Source organism: Eretmochelys imbricata, chromosome 10 (assembly GCF_965152235.1).
Source record: "Eretmochelys imbricata isolate rEreImb1 chromosome 10, rEreImb1.hap1, whole genome shotgun sequence".
NCBI lineage: Eukaryota > Metazoa > Chordata > Testudines > Cheloniidae > Eretmochelys > Eretmochelys imbricata.
In genome coordinates this window covers 9,034,660-9,051,356 of record NC_135581.1, presented here as the reverse complement: position 1 = coordinate 9,051,356, position 16,697 = coordinate 9,034,660, and the positions used below count along the sequence as shown (strand labels likewise).

Below are 16,697 nucleotides of genomic sequence, written 5' to 3'. Positions count from 1 at the left end.
TTGAGAACTAGACAATAAGGCTTGTTCCAAAGCTAGTGTCACTATACAGTCAAGGGGCCCATTCTTGCAGACAGCTGTTCCTCAGACTAGCAAAACAGAAATTGCTAAATTCATGGTTATCTAAAAAGATAGTCTCAGTAAAATAGGTAATGCCTTCAGGCTACATATAATGAAATGCATAATTGCTATGCAAAGAGCCTGGTGAAAAGCAGCCTCAGTACATGCTTGTGCTTTAATCAAGCTAATTATCTTTATAGTACAGGTACACATTAGACTGACTCATGGAACCAGTTTTAAAAGCTGTACAGTGGAGTATTCTCTCTTCTCACCCTAGCCTGTACACCCCATGCTCAGCCTGCAATGAGAACATGGAAGAGCTAGTTCCTCCTGATCCCCCAAGGGAAATGTAACTTCCATTAACATGGCTCAAAATGCAGCTGCCATTGGCAAATTAGCAGGAAACTCCAACAGTAAACATGGGCTCAAACTTGTTTTTTTGGCCACTGAGGCAAGCTGTGGCTTGCCTGCAACAGCTAGTTTTGCCACTAGTATGAGATATGAGATTAAGTCAGCAGCTTCTACTTGTTCAGGCCTCATTTTAGGCAATCAGCAACTGAGGCCAGTTTTAGAAAGTACAAATCCTCTTTAGCAGATGCTTAGGTCAACCATAAAAGAGTGCCCTTAGTTTCCTTCTGTTGGTCAGGTTTTTTTTTTTTTTTGCGCCTATGAGATGGAAACTCTTTAAATTGTTTATTTTAGAGCTAAGGAGGTTTCAGTCACATCCAAGCTTACTTGAAAATTTTATCCCATGTGGCTAGATAAAAGTTTGCTTTATTCTAATGCTCTAAGCAGCAGGGTGTTCTCTTACGAAGTCTGAGTATAACTTAAGAATGCTTTTATTTTGCTTTGTGAACGAGGTGGACTGAATTTTCCATCCATGCCCCTTGCCTGAAAACCAGTTCTGTTGGACTCCAGTAGTGAGAGAGAGAGATTAGGACAGACCCTGTTGAAGACATTCACAGCAGTGATTTGGAAAGAGGCTTCAGAAGCATGTAGTACAAATCCAGAAAGTGTGATTTATTGTCAGATTTCAGAAATACAAAAAGACTAAACATCTTTGTTCCTCTTTAAGGGCTCGGCTGCCAGACAGGAGGACACCTCCACCCACCATCTCAGTGTTTTGTGGTGCTTTGTCTTTAGAAGGTGTAGAAATCCGGTTTCTCTGCTGAGAAGTACAAGGTTGGTCTTTCTTGGTCAGATTCTGGCTGCAGGTTTGGAGTCTCCTAGAGAAAGACAGATACTCCTCAGCTGAATGATAGTAGCAGTAGCAGCTTGTTGGGATTGCCGAGGCCTAAGTTTATGCCCTCTTGTTGCTCTTCTAAAAATCTAGAAAGTACTCAGGGTAGGTCTAAGCTGCAGCTGGGAGCAAGCCTCCCAGCCCAAGTAGGCAGACACTGACTGGCTTCACTCAATCTAGTACACTAGAAATAGCAGAAGAGAGACTGCAGCTTCCCATCCTTGCTCCGATCCAAGAAGTTGGATGGGCTTGTGAGGTCAAGCTGCTGCCTGAGCTTGCTTCCAGCTGTAGTGTGAACATATCAGGGGCAGTTAGCTAAGAGTATTTCATGCAATGGAGACTGGCCATTTGACTTGACTAAATGACTCGTTTCTTATAGCAGTGGAACGCTCAGATCAGTCATCTCCCTGCCAGTGCCATGAAGACTAGGGACTAGTTCAGGTGCTGTTCCAAGCCATCTAGTACTGCACAAAGCAGTGATATTCTAGGCCTCCTGTATGATTGTATAGATGGGCTGACTGTCACGGCTACAGGTCAAGTGTCTCACAGAAGCATAGCAGTAGAATCAGGGTTCACTCAAGTTCTGATCACTGCTGTTACAGCCTGACAGTGTCTTCAAAAGGAAGATGGCAAAAACAGACTTCTTCCTGTGCCCCTAATCCTTCAAGATTCGGGTCAGCTACCCAGAACAGCTACCCTATAAACATCATGACTAAAATCCTGCAGAGTGTTCCTTTTAACAATCGTTTCTAGGCCTTAGGGTTTGGGATATGAACATTATGCCGATATCGCACCTAGAGATTTTAGTCAGAATCTGGGCACCACAGTGCTTGGGCACTGTACAGACTGGTATGAGAAGCCCTGCTCAAACAGCTTGTCATTTAAAGGTGCCCCAGTTCATCTCGATGAGTGTTCACTCTTAAGCCTAATGTTATAAATACATTTCAGATACTTTAGCAGCACAGCTACGCTCTGTGTTTGTGCATGCACAAATGCTGTAACTGCAGTTAGGTCACAGTGGCACACGAGCTGCTAGACAGGGCTGAGTCGCCTGTATCATTTTCCCCTCCCCGCATGCAACAGTAACCATAACTTTAGAGTTCCTGCATAAGGCCAGTGTTCTAAGCTTAACCTTTGCTAGAGGGAGATTTGTTGTGAACTAACATGATTTGACCCTCTACCTATAGGAATAGCAGCTTGACAGGAGTTCTCAATTAGAGTAGGATGTTTAGTCTGGTCTTCCATTCATGACAATAAGTTAGCTAAGCTTTAAATAAGTAAAGCCTATGTACATTTGCAGTTCATATAAATCTTGAATCATTCCAACCGATGTCATTTGGAGATAGCCAAAAGGAACTCCAGAAGCAAGACAGGATCTGGTTGACTTTGTTGGGCATGAGCTTCTGGAGTCCAGATCAGTAACGGATCCTGGTGAACTGAATAATGGCACAGTCTGAGGCTAACAAACTGCAGAAGCTCAAGATTGTTTCAGGGTCCTGAAAGCCTGGATGGAGAGACCTGGCACAAGATACTATTCAGAGATCACATGTGATTACTACTTTCAAGTGGTAGAATGGGGAGAACAGTTGAGACAGTCCACATACCTCACTAGCAAAATATTTCTCTATGAGACCTAAAGCAGCTCGATAAACCATGGTATTATCATGGGTTTGCAGTGCTTCAATTTTCTCCAGGCCACCAAGTTCCTCCACTAGAAAGCACAGCTTTTCTGTCTCTTCCAGCTTCTCAGCTGCCTGTGGATGTTGGGAGAAGGAGCAAGGAGATTAGGTATCAGTTGCCAGGAGGTGCTTTCTTGACATGCTGAAAAAAATAATCTGGTAACAGTATAATTTAACTCCATCAGATGGCACCTTGTTCTGGGACTATCCATTGAGTACCCACTCCTGTATACCAAAGTATTGAAGACAGTCAACTCTCATTTGTGAGCTACAAGCTCTCCAGTTGGATCCTGCAGTGCTATAAGAATGAGGCCTCAAACTCAGGTATTTACAAAAATTAAACCACACAATAAGTACTTGGCTCCATGGGATTTAGTTATAATCCTCTGGGATCAGTTGATCTTTAGTTGTTAACCTCAGTGCTTTTATTTACATATTAAGATTTAGTTTTCAAGAACCCTTTACTTCTGTGCTGTTACATAGCAGGTCAATAGGAATGGATTTTATTTCTAGAGGTGGGCCAATATGGACACAGGATACTTAGTGCCATACTAGCTTGTTTCATCCTCTTATGAAGGAAGAAAAGCACAGATTCCTGCTTACAGCTCTGTTCCTCTTAGCACTACTTTTAACTTTATCTAAGTCAGCTCAAGTTTTTGGTATTTAGTTGTCATTGGGGGGCAACACTTGCATTCTTGTACTGCTTACAGCCTATTCCAAGGGTAGGGCCAATACTGGTGATCCATGTGCACAAGCAAGGTGTGACCCTAGTGCATAAAAGTTTGAGGGCCCCCCACAAGGGAAAAGCCACCACTTACAAAAAAAAGCAAGGCCAGCACTGGAAATGAAGATCTTACCAAGAAGAGATTTGAAATTGTGTCAAGGATGACCAGGATGGTTTTGCCATCTCTGGCAGAGAGCAGATTGAGCAGAGGTTTAAGGACCCCATACTGGACAAGTTCCACCACTTGCTGTACAGTGCCCCCTGTTGTGAAGTTGGCTACTGCCCACACGGCCTCTTTCTGAGCTTTAAATTCTCCCTGCAAGAGAGATGCATGTTAGAACTTGGAGATCCGGTCACCTGTATCTATACAATGGAATAAGTGGAAAAGGACTAGACAGTTTCCTTGATGTGCAGTTTGCTTAAGCACTCTGCAGTCTCAGGAGTCTGCTTAGTTCTTGAATTAAGTTAAGCTTTGCAGAGGTGACATATGGGGGGCATGCAGGGTCAAATCTGCCCCCCGCCTGATTTGCTGCTTGGCTTTGTATGGAGCATGCTCATATGGACTGAGCATGCTCAGTAACACTGCTGAAGCCAGCTGCCCTCACTCTGCCTCCCCACCCCACAACTATCAGCAGGCACAAGTCTGACACTTGTGATGTCTGTAGGAAAGAGGTTAGTCGTAGGGAAAGAGTACCTGCATGCTTCTATGAGGGGCATGTGAGAAAAGCGTGCAGCTCCCTTGCAGTTTTAAGGCACATGAAACAGGCCAGAGTACCTCAAGAGGATGAGCAGCATGTGCTGTTCCTCTTAGTCCAAACAAAGTCTGACTAGAACTGGGAAGCATGGTGCTTTTATTAACTCAGCACTGCTTTTGTGGTAGTGGTCATCCCAGCACCACACGTCACCCACACTGCTTCTCCCATACCTTTCAGAGAAACGGCCATGTTAGTCTGTATTTGTGGCACCTTAGAGGCTAACCAATTTATTTGAGCATAAGCTTTTGTGAGCTACAGCTCACTTCATCGGATGCATACTGTGGAAAGTATAGATCTTTCCACAGTATGCATCCGATGAAGTGAGCTGTAGCTCACGAAAGCTTATGCTCAAATAAATTGGTTAGTCTCTAAGGTGCCGCAAATACTCTTTTCTCCCGTACCTTATCTAGCAGCTCCACCAAGGGAGGTAGCAGTCCGCAGGTAATGAGTTGCTGGATCTGATGGCAAGGTCCTGCTGCAATGTTACTGAGAGTCCATGCTGCTTCCTTCTGTATAGTTGGCTTTGGGTGTTGCAAGAGCTGTGGCAGGACGGCCAACACACCTGCATCAATGGCCATCTGGGTCTGCTCATCTGTCCCAGTGACTACATTTCCAATAGCACGTAGAGCAGGTGTCTAGACAGAGAGAAATGATTCACTCCCTGAATGAGCTAGATGAGGAGATTGTCACCCAAGAGGCAGAACTAGTTTAAGTCTGGGGTACCTGCCAAAGACTAACAAGTGTTTCCCCTCAATGTTGGTCTTTCCCTTACTGACCAGTAGAAAAGGTCATTCATGCTGCTGGCCCATGCAACCATAAACTAGTGCACAACTCTGGTGTCCTACCTTCAAGGCAAGTTCCACTTTCAGAGGAAGTTGGCTTGTTAAACCTTTATGTCATGCAACCATAAACAAGCAAGACCAGGGTGTTGGATCTGCAATCTAGGGAGCAGGACAATCCCGTTATGGTGGACAAGGATACATTTGTTTCCCTCCCGCCTTCAGCATGCTTCCGATTCCAGTCCTAGAAGGGAAGAGCCTTGCTTTTTAGGTTTCCCTTTGTAGCACTGAATTGTGCCTTTGTGGAGGAGTGAGGTTCATGAAAGAATGAGTATTCCTTGCCATAGGCCATGTGCTCTACATACCACAACACTTAATTCTGGACTGCCCATGAGTTCCACCAGCCTTGGGAGAATCCCCGTCTCCACCACCACATGGATGCGATCATTGGATCCATCAGTCAGGTAGGAAACAGCCCAGCACGTGTCAGAGAGAATGTCCTTATCTTCATGTTTCAGTAGACGAATGAGCACTGGCAGGATCTGCCTCACTGCCTCAAGGGGAGGGTAGGGGTTCTTGTTCCTGCAGAGGTTTGACAGTGTCCACGTTATATTTCGCAGGAACCCAACCTGAAAAACAAGGGAGGATGTTCTCATACAAAGACTGAGTCTGCAAAGCTAAGGCCAGGGAAAGGAAGCACTCTAGAAATGGTGCATTTGCCCCATTTAATAGCATTTCCTCATGAGTTAGAGGGGAACAGCAAAGATAGTCAGTGTAGGGGAATCTTGCAAAGCCAGTGGCAGGTTTCTGTGACATTTGAGGCAGGGGGTGGGGGAGAAAGGATAAGATGGGAGATTAGTTAATAGGGTGCCTCCCATCTGAGATGAGGTAAGAGTAAGAAAGCAGCCTCCTTCCACCATGTTAAATTGCCACCTGGTGAGAAGTCTCTCAAACAGATACTAAAACAGTATGAGATTTTTAACTAGAGCTGTTTGGCATTTAACTTGTAACATGCCAATTTCCAAGGCAAGCATTTGCCTGACCTTTGGGACCAAGATTATGAAGTAATCCCCTATCCAGATCAGAACTGGAGTGGTTGGTTTTTCAGCATGGGCAAGACTGGCTGATCTAATGTACTGTGCACAGAGGCTATGAATAGCTAGTGCTGTGCAGACCATATTCATCACAGCAGGAGGAAAGCAATGACTTTCTGAAAGACAGCAACATCTGGGTTCACAAAGTTGCATTTACCATATTATGTTTTCTATGCACAATCTATCCATGCTGTTCCCTGGGAGGAAGCAAGAGTGTGCGAGAACATCCAGGAATGCAGCAGCAAGAGAAATACTGCAAGATCTAGGAGTATCTAAGGCAGGGCTTCTCAAACTGGGAGGTCACAAGATTATTATGTGGGGAGTCATGAGCTGTCAGCCTCCACCTCAAACCCCATTTCATCGCCAGCATTTATAGTAGTGTTAAATTTTAAGAAGTGTTTGATTTATAAGGGGGTTTGCACACAGAGGCTTGCTATGTGAAAGGGGTCACCAATACAAAAATTGGAGAACCACTGATCTAAGGGAAGGAGTTTGCTTAACACTGCCCTAAATTGCCCCTCCTCTACCTTGAAGAGGTGTACAGCAGGCTCTTCTGCCTGTATTCTACCCATAGGAAAGGGCAATATAGGGCATCAGTGCCCTACAGACACCCTGCCCTAGGCATCCATGCAGGTCACTAGGCCCAGCCCTAACCCTGCCATTTCCCAGGGAGCATCTTATATAAAGCCTCAGCCCTTCCTGGGAGGAGGGGAGCCTTGGAGACACAGTTATCAGCTCAAACCCTCAGCAGGGTCAGACTAAGCAGTTGGTCCAGGGAAGTGTGTATTTGACAGTTATGTGGTAAGCAACTGTCTAGTGGATCCCTCAGATGGGTTTGCAGATAAAGTGATTTATAATACACCTGCATTGCCAACCTCCAACCCCCCTTTATTATTTTGGGGTTTTTTTGGTTTTTGAGCCAAGGTTTTAAATTCTTTGGGGTAGGGACTAACTGTCTTCATGTATAGTAACTGGTTTTGAAGCATTTAACACTGGCTCAAATACTAGCCATTTCCTCCCGCCCCCTTCACATCCTTTAGGGGGGAGTGACAATTCAGCATCTCACCACTTTCTATCTAATTCTGACAGTTGTTTGCTACTGAGCACTGGACCAGTGGAAAGGTTTAAAAGAGGATGAGACCTAGAGTGGAAAAAGTTCCTTAGATCTAGGTGCAGGGGGTTGAACTTGGTTCCTCTACACATTTGCCACCATTAGACAGCCAAATCAACATCTGACAGGTGAAAGCAGTCAGATCTTTGTTAGTTTGTATCCAGTGGAAGTCTTCAGTTAGCCAATCACAAGCCACTAATTAATCCTTTTCTTCCAGCCCCTCCTCCAACAGTTTTATCTCAAGAGCAGAGCCCATTCCACCTTTACACAAATGGGTTAACATTTGACTGTGTTACAAGTGATTAGTAGTCACAGTTCAGCAATTAGTCAAGTGATTAACAGCTACTAATTCAAGGAGTTAGAATATTTACAGGAGTAGAAGGTGACACCAGAGCCAACAGAGGAGGAATCACATTGTTGTGGATAAGGGAGTCTCTGTACATGGGGCCATCACCTGTGTGGAGAAGAGCAGAATGGTTTGTTGACAGTTGTCTTATCTAGCAGCCAGACATCTTCCTGTTGTGTTAAAGAACATTACTACAAGTCCTATCTACACCTGCCACCAACAGTAGGTGATGAGGTGGTCTATTTTTGGTAGGCAAACTAGAGCCATAAATGGAGACAGGTTTCAGAGTGGTAGCAGTGTTAACCTGCATCAGCAAAAACAACGAGGAGTCCTTGTGGCACCTTAGAGGCTAACAAATTTGTTAGTCTAAGATGCCACAAGGACTTCCTGTTAGAGCTATAAAGTATTGTTTGGTTTCAGTTGGTGAGGATTCAGTGGCCAGACAGTTTTTCCCCCCTTACACCAACTGAATTTTAAGAAAATCAAAACCATGCTCTCTTGGGCAAGGAAGGAGTGGTAGAAGAGGCAGATATGGGGGGGAAAATAAAAACTGAGTACTTGCCTTCATTACAAGAGGAATTTAAGGTCTCAATAAGGGTTGTTAGCCAACATCTGTGTGCCGAAGGGGTTTGCCTATACCACAAGGTTGGATAGATGGATTTATTGGTTCTACCCTAGTCTTTATTCTACCTTAGGCTTTATCTTGAGAAGCCTAGATATCTAGTTCCATTAAGGCTAGAGGGCATGAGGTTATTGCCAAGGCAACACCGATCACAAGGCAAAATCTGGAGGCATTCCAAAGGAGAGCCCTTGCACAGGTCACTATTTTGTGAAAGCTAGAGAGCACCTCTTACCTGCTATGTTACCTAGTGCCCACACAGACTGTTCACTGATATGCATGTGTGGAGAAGACAAGAGGGCTACGAAGGCTGGGACAGCACCTGCCTCCACAACAGCTCTTGTCTGGTCAGATGTTCCAGAAGCAATGTTAGTCAGTGCCCACGCGGCTTCGAACTGCAAGGTAACGTTATCATTACGGCTCAAGAATTCCACCAGTTTGGGAATAATCCCTGCTTCAATAATCTGATTGAGAGGTGGGTTCCTCTGCCGGGACAGCATCCTCCTGTGGGGGGACAGGAGACAGGAAATGGCATCTTAGGGTAAGTTCTCTCCATCAGTGGGAAATCTTGATGAACCACAATCCTATAGATCAGATAGTGAGATAGACCCTGGGAGTGTTTTACACAGTGAGTAGACAAGCTCTGTAGCTCTCACTACAGGAAAACTGAATTCAGCATCTTGTTTAGGCAAATCCTACAGTAGTTTTATTTGTGTATCCAAGAGTTAGTCTTCTACAAAAGCACTGTAGAACACAGGTCTTCAAGAGGTCATGGTGGTAGCAATATCATGATTTGTTTATGGCTCAGAGCAGTGGCAACCAGAGAACATGTTAACAAGAGCAGTAATGCTCCCTCTTTCCTGTTTAAAGCTTACTGCTTTTTGTGGGGCATCCTTTAGAAGACTTGTTTTCTGATACAGTCTCCCAGTTTGACTACCGACAGCTTGTTGAGATTTTGCCTGCGACATTCAAGAGCTAATTGCAGGTCAGCTCTGCCATGCACCTGGAAGACTGGCTGCCTTCCTCTTCCACATCTAGTTTTCAAGTGGTTTTAATTATGTGCACAAGCTGGGACTAGTAGAGGTCAAGTTGGTCACTTGTGAAGCAAATGCATTTGAACCAGTCCCCAGAGGAGCAAAGTTACTGCACTGCCTATCAACCACCATGGGTCCTTTAGGAAGGCTCTTGGGGTACATCTACACTGCAATTAAAAAACACCGACAGCTGGCTCATGCCAGGGGCTTGGGCTAAGGGGCTGTTTAACTGCAGTGCAGACGTTTAGACTTGGACTGCAGCCTGACCTTTGGGACCCTCCCACCTCAGGCTCAAGCTTCTGTGAACATCTACACTACAATTAACAGCCCTTTAGCCTGAGCCCTGCAAGTCCAGGCCAGCCACAGGTTTAACTGCAGTATAGACGTGCCCTAGTCATTCTGGCAGACATATCATACCCTTGTCGAGGGAGTAGAGTCAGCAGAAGAAGCCAGGAGGAGCCTTCAGTGAGTGGAGGCAGCCACAGCAACCCCTCTGCCTTTTGAAGGCCAAGGTGGGAGGCTGCTGTGGCCTGAAGGAAGAGTAGCACCTCAAAACAGGCCTAACCCTTTGAGGAGAGGAGACACTTAACCCTCTGTGTTCCTTCACAGTGCTTGTCCCCTCAGACATTAAAGTCAGTTTTTAAACTGTTCTAACCTGAGCTTCAGACATTGATTGGTTTCTTCCACCCCCTCTCCCTCCACTTGGCCCCCCATCACTCTCACTTGCTTATGGAAAGCAAAGAATCATCCCTTTCCCCACCCATGAATTAGCAAGGAAGCAACCCTACCTCTACACAGGCTAATGTTTGAGTTGCCTCATGTTTTGGATTCTTGCTTTTGTATCCTTGCCCTCCTGCCCCCCATTACTGCAGTATTTGAATGCCTCAATCTGATTTCTTCCCTTCCTCACAATTGTGTTGTGAAGTACTATTATCCCCATTTTACAGATTGAAAACTGAGGCAGACACACTAAGCAGCTTGCCCAAGGTCACACAGGAAGTCTGGTGAAGTAGGGACTTCACAGATGTCAAGTCCTATGCCAATACCCTAACCACTGGACAATCCATCCTCTCTAGTCCTTCAATGAGGTCTGCAGTAAAACTCTTGAGCAGGGAACAGATCTCTAGCACAAATGGACACTACATCAATGTGTGTGTTCTATTCCAAAGAAAACTGTTACAACATACCTGGCTGTCTGAGTGGCCTTCAGATGAAGCTCAGGATTGTTCCCATTCACAGCTTGAACTATTTCCTCCAAGGAGAGCTGAGCAGTCTGTCATGGAGAAATGAGATTCAGAGTCAGACAAGGTAAGCCAAGACTCAGACTTAAGCTGTGTAGTCAAATAGAAGCCTAGGCCCAATCGGTCACTAGTGCATGTCTAAATAGCCATCCTTTATGCAGTGCAGTTTCAGGATGAGAGAAGAAGAAAGTCCATGAAAACCTCAGATGTAACTGATCCCTTGTGCCAGGCAGGATTAAGGTCGTAAGTTCTGAAAGTTTGTTGAGAAGGTTCCAGTGTAGCCAGACTATCAGCTATCACATTGCATTCAATGCTCAAGTAGCCAGCTTGGGTTCTTGCCAGTTCTATCTTCCAATGGTGTATGTTAGACCTTCTGTTAGAAGACATTTTCAGACATCCCCTTTCTTGGTTTTTTTTTATATTCTTCCTGTAGAACTGAGTCACTTAAACTAGGACTTTGTGAGCTGCTCAGATGTTGCAGTGAACACTACAGAGTGGCTAGCAACTAAGTCACTATGCAAGTTAGGTTGGCCATTGAGTCTAGCAGCTAGAATGGTTTTTGCACAGTAGTGCACTGTACTCACTGCATTCTTTTTCTCTTGTTCTGGAGAAAGACTCTCCCCCATGGAAGAGAAAGAAATATTCCTTCGTTTTAGGATCTGTTCATCTTTCTTGGCCTTCCGAAGTTCTACATTAACCTCCATCCTCTGGCGTCTCATTGCCTATGAAGGAAGAGTGCCATATGTTACAAGCTGTTTTGTGAGTGTGAGCTCTGAAAAATTGATGGTTCATAGCAGTGCACGCATTATTTCTCTAGGAAGTGATCTGACTTCTATCCCAAGTTTAGTCTTCAAGTGCACTGCTCAGATTTCCTGTTTGACTTATTTAAGCTTTGTAGCTTCACAAATATGGTGACAAGTCTTACACACGACAGATCGGCAACTACAATAGTTATTTGGGTAGGGGGATCATAGCAAGTTTTGAGTTACGCTGCAAGACCAAAAATGGAAATCTTGTAATGATCTGCCATCGGCCATGAAGCTACCTTTGCAACTGCTCTGGTGACTAGGAGAGCAGAGGATATTCTTGTGGGAGATGCTTTAGTGCTATCCTGGAAAAAATTAAGGTAAATCGGGTTCACAGATTATGAGGCCAGAAGAGACCACTGTGTTCATCTTGTCTGACCTCCTGTATAATTAAGTTTGACACTTAGACAAAAATGCAATCTTTCCAATTTCACCATCCACACACAAACCAGTGAAAAAAAATATCAATTGAAAATTCAACAGGCAAAGAAAGAAAAGTGCTATTTGAGAAATTCTAGTTTGTATATTTTGACATGTGATGCAGACAATTTGTGCTTAAAGCTTTTTCTGAATCTCAACACTTGTTGTTAAGTAATTGTCTGACACCCCCCAGATGATTTCCTGAAACTGAATGTTTAAAGTTAAAAATGCTTAAAGCCAAACAGCAATATTCTGTCAAAATCATAAAAGACATGAAAATTGAATTCTGCAAGGCTTGTGTATAAGCCAGGACACAGAACTTCAAGATGCTTCCTGGAGCACATACCTTTTAGAAAAAGCATCCAGTCGCCAACGATGGGGAATACATCAATATCCATGGTAATTTGTTCTAGTGTTAATTACCCTCAGTGTAAATTTAACACTATTTCCAGCCTGAATTTGTCTAACTTCCAGCCATTGGATCAAGTTACACCTTTCTCTGTTAGGTTGAAGAGCCCATTATTAAATATTGGTTCCCCATGTAGGTACTCATCAAATCACCCCATAACTTTCTCTTGGTTAAGCTAAAGAGACTGAGCTCCTTGAGTCAATTATAAGGCAGGTTTCCTAATCATTTAATTGTTCTCATGGCTCTTCTCTGAGCCCTCTCCAATTTATCAACATCCTTCTTGAACTGTGAGCACCAGAACTGGAGCTACTGTTCCAGCGGTTGCACCAGTGCCAAATACAGAGGTAAAATAATCTTCTTCCTACATGCAATTCTGCTCTTTATGTACCCAAGAATCATATTAGCCAGTTTGGTGACAGCATTGCCCTGGGAGCTTATGATCAGTTGATTATCCACCACAACCCTCAAATCTTTTTCAGAGTCACTGCTTCCCAGGATCAACTCCCACATCCTGTAAACACAGCCTACATTCTTTGCTCCTAGATGTATATATTTAGCTGTATTAAAGACATTGTTTGCTTGTGCCCAATTTACCAAGCAATTCAGATCACTCTGCATCAGAAATCTGCCCTCATCATTATTTATGAAGGACAGCTTTTGTCTTGCATCCTTACACATGCTAAAGGGGAACAGCAGCCTCATTTAGACATGTTAGAAATAGCTAATATATTGGCATAGATGGTTTCATTTTACTAGGAAACTCCAGACCAAGATTTAGGAGGACTTGTTCTGACATTTCCCCTCTCTCAAGGCTGTCACAACTCTGTCTACACTGGCACTTCCTATCAGGAAGTTTTGATAAAGCCATCCTCCGTCAGTCCCCCATTTAGGGCATTCCTGATGCCAGTATAGTCAGACTGTTCTCTGGTGCACATACAAATCCGACACTGATCACAATACAGTTATCCTCTCTGAGAGAGCTTCACTGCAGCCACGTACAAGGACTTGGCTCCACTTGAGTGTTATTTCAGATTGATTGAGACAAACACAATCAGGTATAACTATTCCCAAAGCTGTGGGTCCAGACTGCTGTGTTACGGTGCTGTAACAGACTCAGAGGCCGTGCATCACTGTGCTTTTTCAAAGTAAGTGCAGAGCATTCTGGGCAGACATCCCATGGTACAGTGGTCCACCATCAGGCTTAGGAGTTCTGGGATTTTTCTCACTGTATGGGGGAACACCTATTGGAAGCCACTGGAATTTGAGGACTTGGTCAAACCAATGCCCATGACGCCTCTCCTGTTATCCCACATGGGAGCATGGCTGCTATAATTTGTATGTGACTGGGAGAGCACGCGTGCTCTCCAGAAGAGGGCACACCTGGCTGCACACCAACATTTAATCAGGGCGATGACATCTGGTCAAGATGACCCAGGAACAGTAGTGCACACACAGGTAAACAGACGGGCCCACCCAGGTGGGCACTAATGCAGGGTGCAATAGCAGTGGGAGGACTGCCAGACTCAGAATAGCTCATTCAGAATGGGGATGCACTCAGACCAACCTTTTTCCAGGGCAACTCCTTCCAAACTAGAGTGTATCTGCATTCAGAATGGATTAATTAAAGCAGAATGAGATGATGTAATTAAACATGTGGATGCAAGGCAGTTTATCCTAAAGCAATTCAGGTTAATCTAAGATGCTTTCAAGTTTACACAAGCCCCTACAAATATTTTCCTTACCCCAGGATGTTTTTATTTTAAAACTCGGCAGGACTTTTAAAGGTTTGTCATCTTGAGATATCGCCAGCTGGAGAATGTTGCTTCAGTTATGAAACCTGCCCCCAAATCTTGTCAGTTTGCATTTTTTTCCTACTATTTAAATGAGTTTTCCTCAGTTTCTCTACAAGAGGACCATAGAGGAAGTGCTAGAGAACACTGTTCCAACTGAATAAAACCCAGATCCATCTCTCAAATTCTGTATTCTATGCAATCTTTTCAAAGCCTTGACCCCCAGGCAGATAACTGTTTCGAGGGCAGTGTAAAACTCAAACAAGAAACCCCAAACCAAGTAAGACAGTTTTAGTGCTAGCTTCAAGCTGCACAAAATTGTGCCCAGTACAGTTTAAGCTCCAGTCTGACAGACCTGAAAAGCTGAATCTCTGCCTTTGACAAGCTTCAAGAGCCAGCTTTCTGCCCCAATGACTTCTTACCAAGTTTGTTTCTCTTGTGGTTTAAAGCTAGATCTTGTTCCTTCAAGCCCAAGGCATGTTTTCTTCCTGCTGTATTAAGGCTTGTCTACACATACAGCTGTAGTGGTGCAGTTGTACCACTGTAGTGCTTAGTGAAGATGCTACCTGTACTGACAGGAGACAGGTTTCTCCTCTCTGCGTAAGGAATTCGTCTTCCCAAGAAACGGTCTACACCACAGATTTGTTTAGTGTAACTACATCACTCAGGGGCATGAAGCGATGTAGTTCTATTGACATAAGTTCACAGTACGGATCAATAGTTCTCAGCCTATTTACCATTGTGGGCCACATATGCAGCTCTCTGGTTTATGTGGGCCACATTCACACAATATATATACTCCCTGTATGACCCTGAGGATATCACATGGATCACAGCTGCATGCTTAGTGGGCCACAAGCAGCCCACAGGTTGAGAACCTCTGGTGTAGACCAAGCCTAAATCTCATGTTATATGCTTTATCATATTCTGAAAGATATTGTTTAGACCACTTACGGTCAACATTTTCAAGTTCTGTGCCATAAGGGAAGACAGCTAGTGAGGAATCATGCTGACACATTAATTTGTCAGGACACTGATTGGTTGGAGACCTCCATACTTACAGCTGTATCTTTGCCTTTATTTTTAAACTTTTTCATCCTCTCATCTTGCTCGTTTGTAGTAGGCATCTTTTCAGCTGTCTGTTGAGCAAGTTCAAAGCTTTACCTGCAGATAGGATTGGAGACAGAACAGATTTAGTTTCAGTGCTTAGGTAGTTTCACTGCAACTAGCCAACAAGCTACACTGACATGGTTTAACTTGGTCTAAAGGGAGAGGCTGCACCGGGCACAGGTATGGGCTGTGAACATGTTCTCGTGTCCAAGGTCTAGTACTCCAAACTGCACGTGCTGGGGACAAAGCGCTCTACTGCATCAGTGTTTAGGTACAAGTTTGTTTTCTGGACAGGGACAGGAAAGACCATTTAATGCTCATGCTCCAGAGCATGAGCTATCCTGGCAGTTAACCAAACATGGGTCACTTAGAACGCTGACAAAAACCCAGTAACTAACACTAGACCATTGAAGTTACATTTGTCACTAAGCACAGAGCAGATCTAGGAAAAGAACCCAGACATGTCCAAAGAGGTTTTTGTAGCCATTACTTGTTACTGTAGATTCTACCTCATGCCATCTTTAGTTTAGACACATTCAAAGCTTGAGACAGATGCAAAAGAATCCATGATGTTGAAAGGGCTGACTATGAAGAGACTGAATATGTGCAAGCCTATTTCCTTACACCACCAGGTAGCCTGCACCGTTAAGGTAATAGAGGTGTTCTAGCTTTTCCTATTTTCCCAGATACATTTGTTGATTCTTATTACACCACTATCAGCCAGTAAGTGGCTCAGATTTAAGTATTTTTCCAGGTCATAATTTGCACTAAGGTTACAATTTGCACTAAGAAGCCTTGCCCATCACAAAGCTCTGATTACAAGTGTTTAGTTTAAAAAAAAAAAATGACCACACAACGGTCAATGTTAGCCACAACTACAGACAAACTCAGATGTGTACTGCTGGGGAAAGCACATGGTACACACCACCAGCTGGTTTATTTCACAGTGGCAGATGATGCAGGTGACCAAACAGCCTGAGCAGTTTGGTAAAGGAGAAGCAAGGCAAGTTTACACTTCAACAGCAGTCCTAGGGGATTACCGGCATTGAAATCATGGATGCAGCTGAGATGTTAGAAGTAAGGTCTTTCTAAACATGCTAGTGTAGCAGTTTTGCACACGTGTTCCAGTTTTATCTTTTTGCATTCACCACCAGGCATGGGATATATTGCCCAAGCCTTTTGGAGAGGCTAGCCTGAAAATGCTGGCCCTTTGAGGTGCTTCCCACTTAGGCACCATTTAAAGCCATTTAGCCTCAACAGGTGTATGAGAAGCCAGAGGCTCAGATACTGCTACTAGTAGCCAAATCCACAGGTACATACTAGCCAGCAACCCACTAAGAGGAAACACTCTTGGCTAGTCATTCTACCAGCATGCAGCAGGGAGAGGAAGAGGCCAGTCAACTCCACAGGCTTCACCCCTAGGGCTGGATTTAAGCTGTAACTTGCATGCACATAGGGGAGGACAGTTTACTGATCAAACCTT

At 44.2% G+C, this 16,697-nt stretch overlaps 1 protein-coding gene across 1 annotated transcript; it reads right to left on the bottom strand.

Moving 5' to 3' along the window:
• Positions 1 to 1,138: 1,138 nt before the first annotated feature.
• Positions 1,139 to 15,231, bottom strand: KPNA7 (karyopherin subunit alpha 7). Its single transcript, XM_077828122.1, has 10 exons — positions 15,166 to 15,231; positions 11,264 to 11,401; positions 10,626 to 10,711; positions 8,640 to 8,908; positions 7,811 to 7,893; positions 5,600 to 5,863; positions 4,857 to 5,090; positions 3,834 to 4,016; positions 2,902 to 3,051; positions 1,139 to 1,283 (listed from the first exon to the last, which is right to left on the bottom strand). Exons 1-10 carry the CDS (start codon positions 15,229 to 15,231, stop codon positions 1,197 to 1,199), a joined length of 1,560 nt encoding a protein of 519 aa, XP_077684248.1. The 3' UTR covers positions 1,139 to 1,196.
• Positions 15,232 to 16,697: the final 1,466 nt, after the last annotated feature.

Bases quoted from the DNA above. Each gene is read 5' to 3' on its own strand.
- KPNA7 (XM_077828122.1), bottom strand. From the start codon at position 15,231: ATGCCTACTACAAACGAGCAAGATGAGAGGATGAAAAAGTTTAAAAAT. The intron at 11,402-15,165 runs GTAAGTATGGAG...CTTCCTTCATAG, and splicing joins ATAAAGGCAAAGATACAGCT to GCAATGAGACGCCAGAGGAT. The intron at 8,909-10,625 runs GTATGTTGTAAC...GTCCCCCCACAG, and splicing joins AAGGCCACTCAGACAGCCAG to GAGGATGCTGTCCCGGCAGA.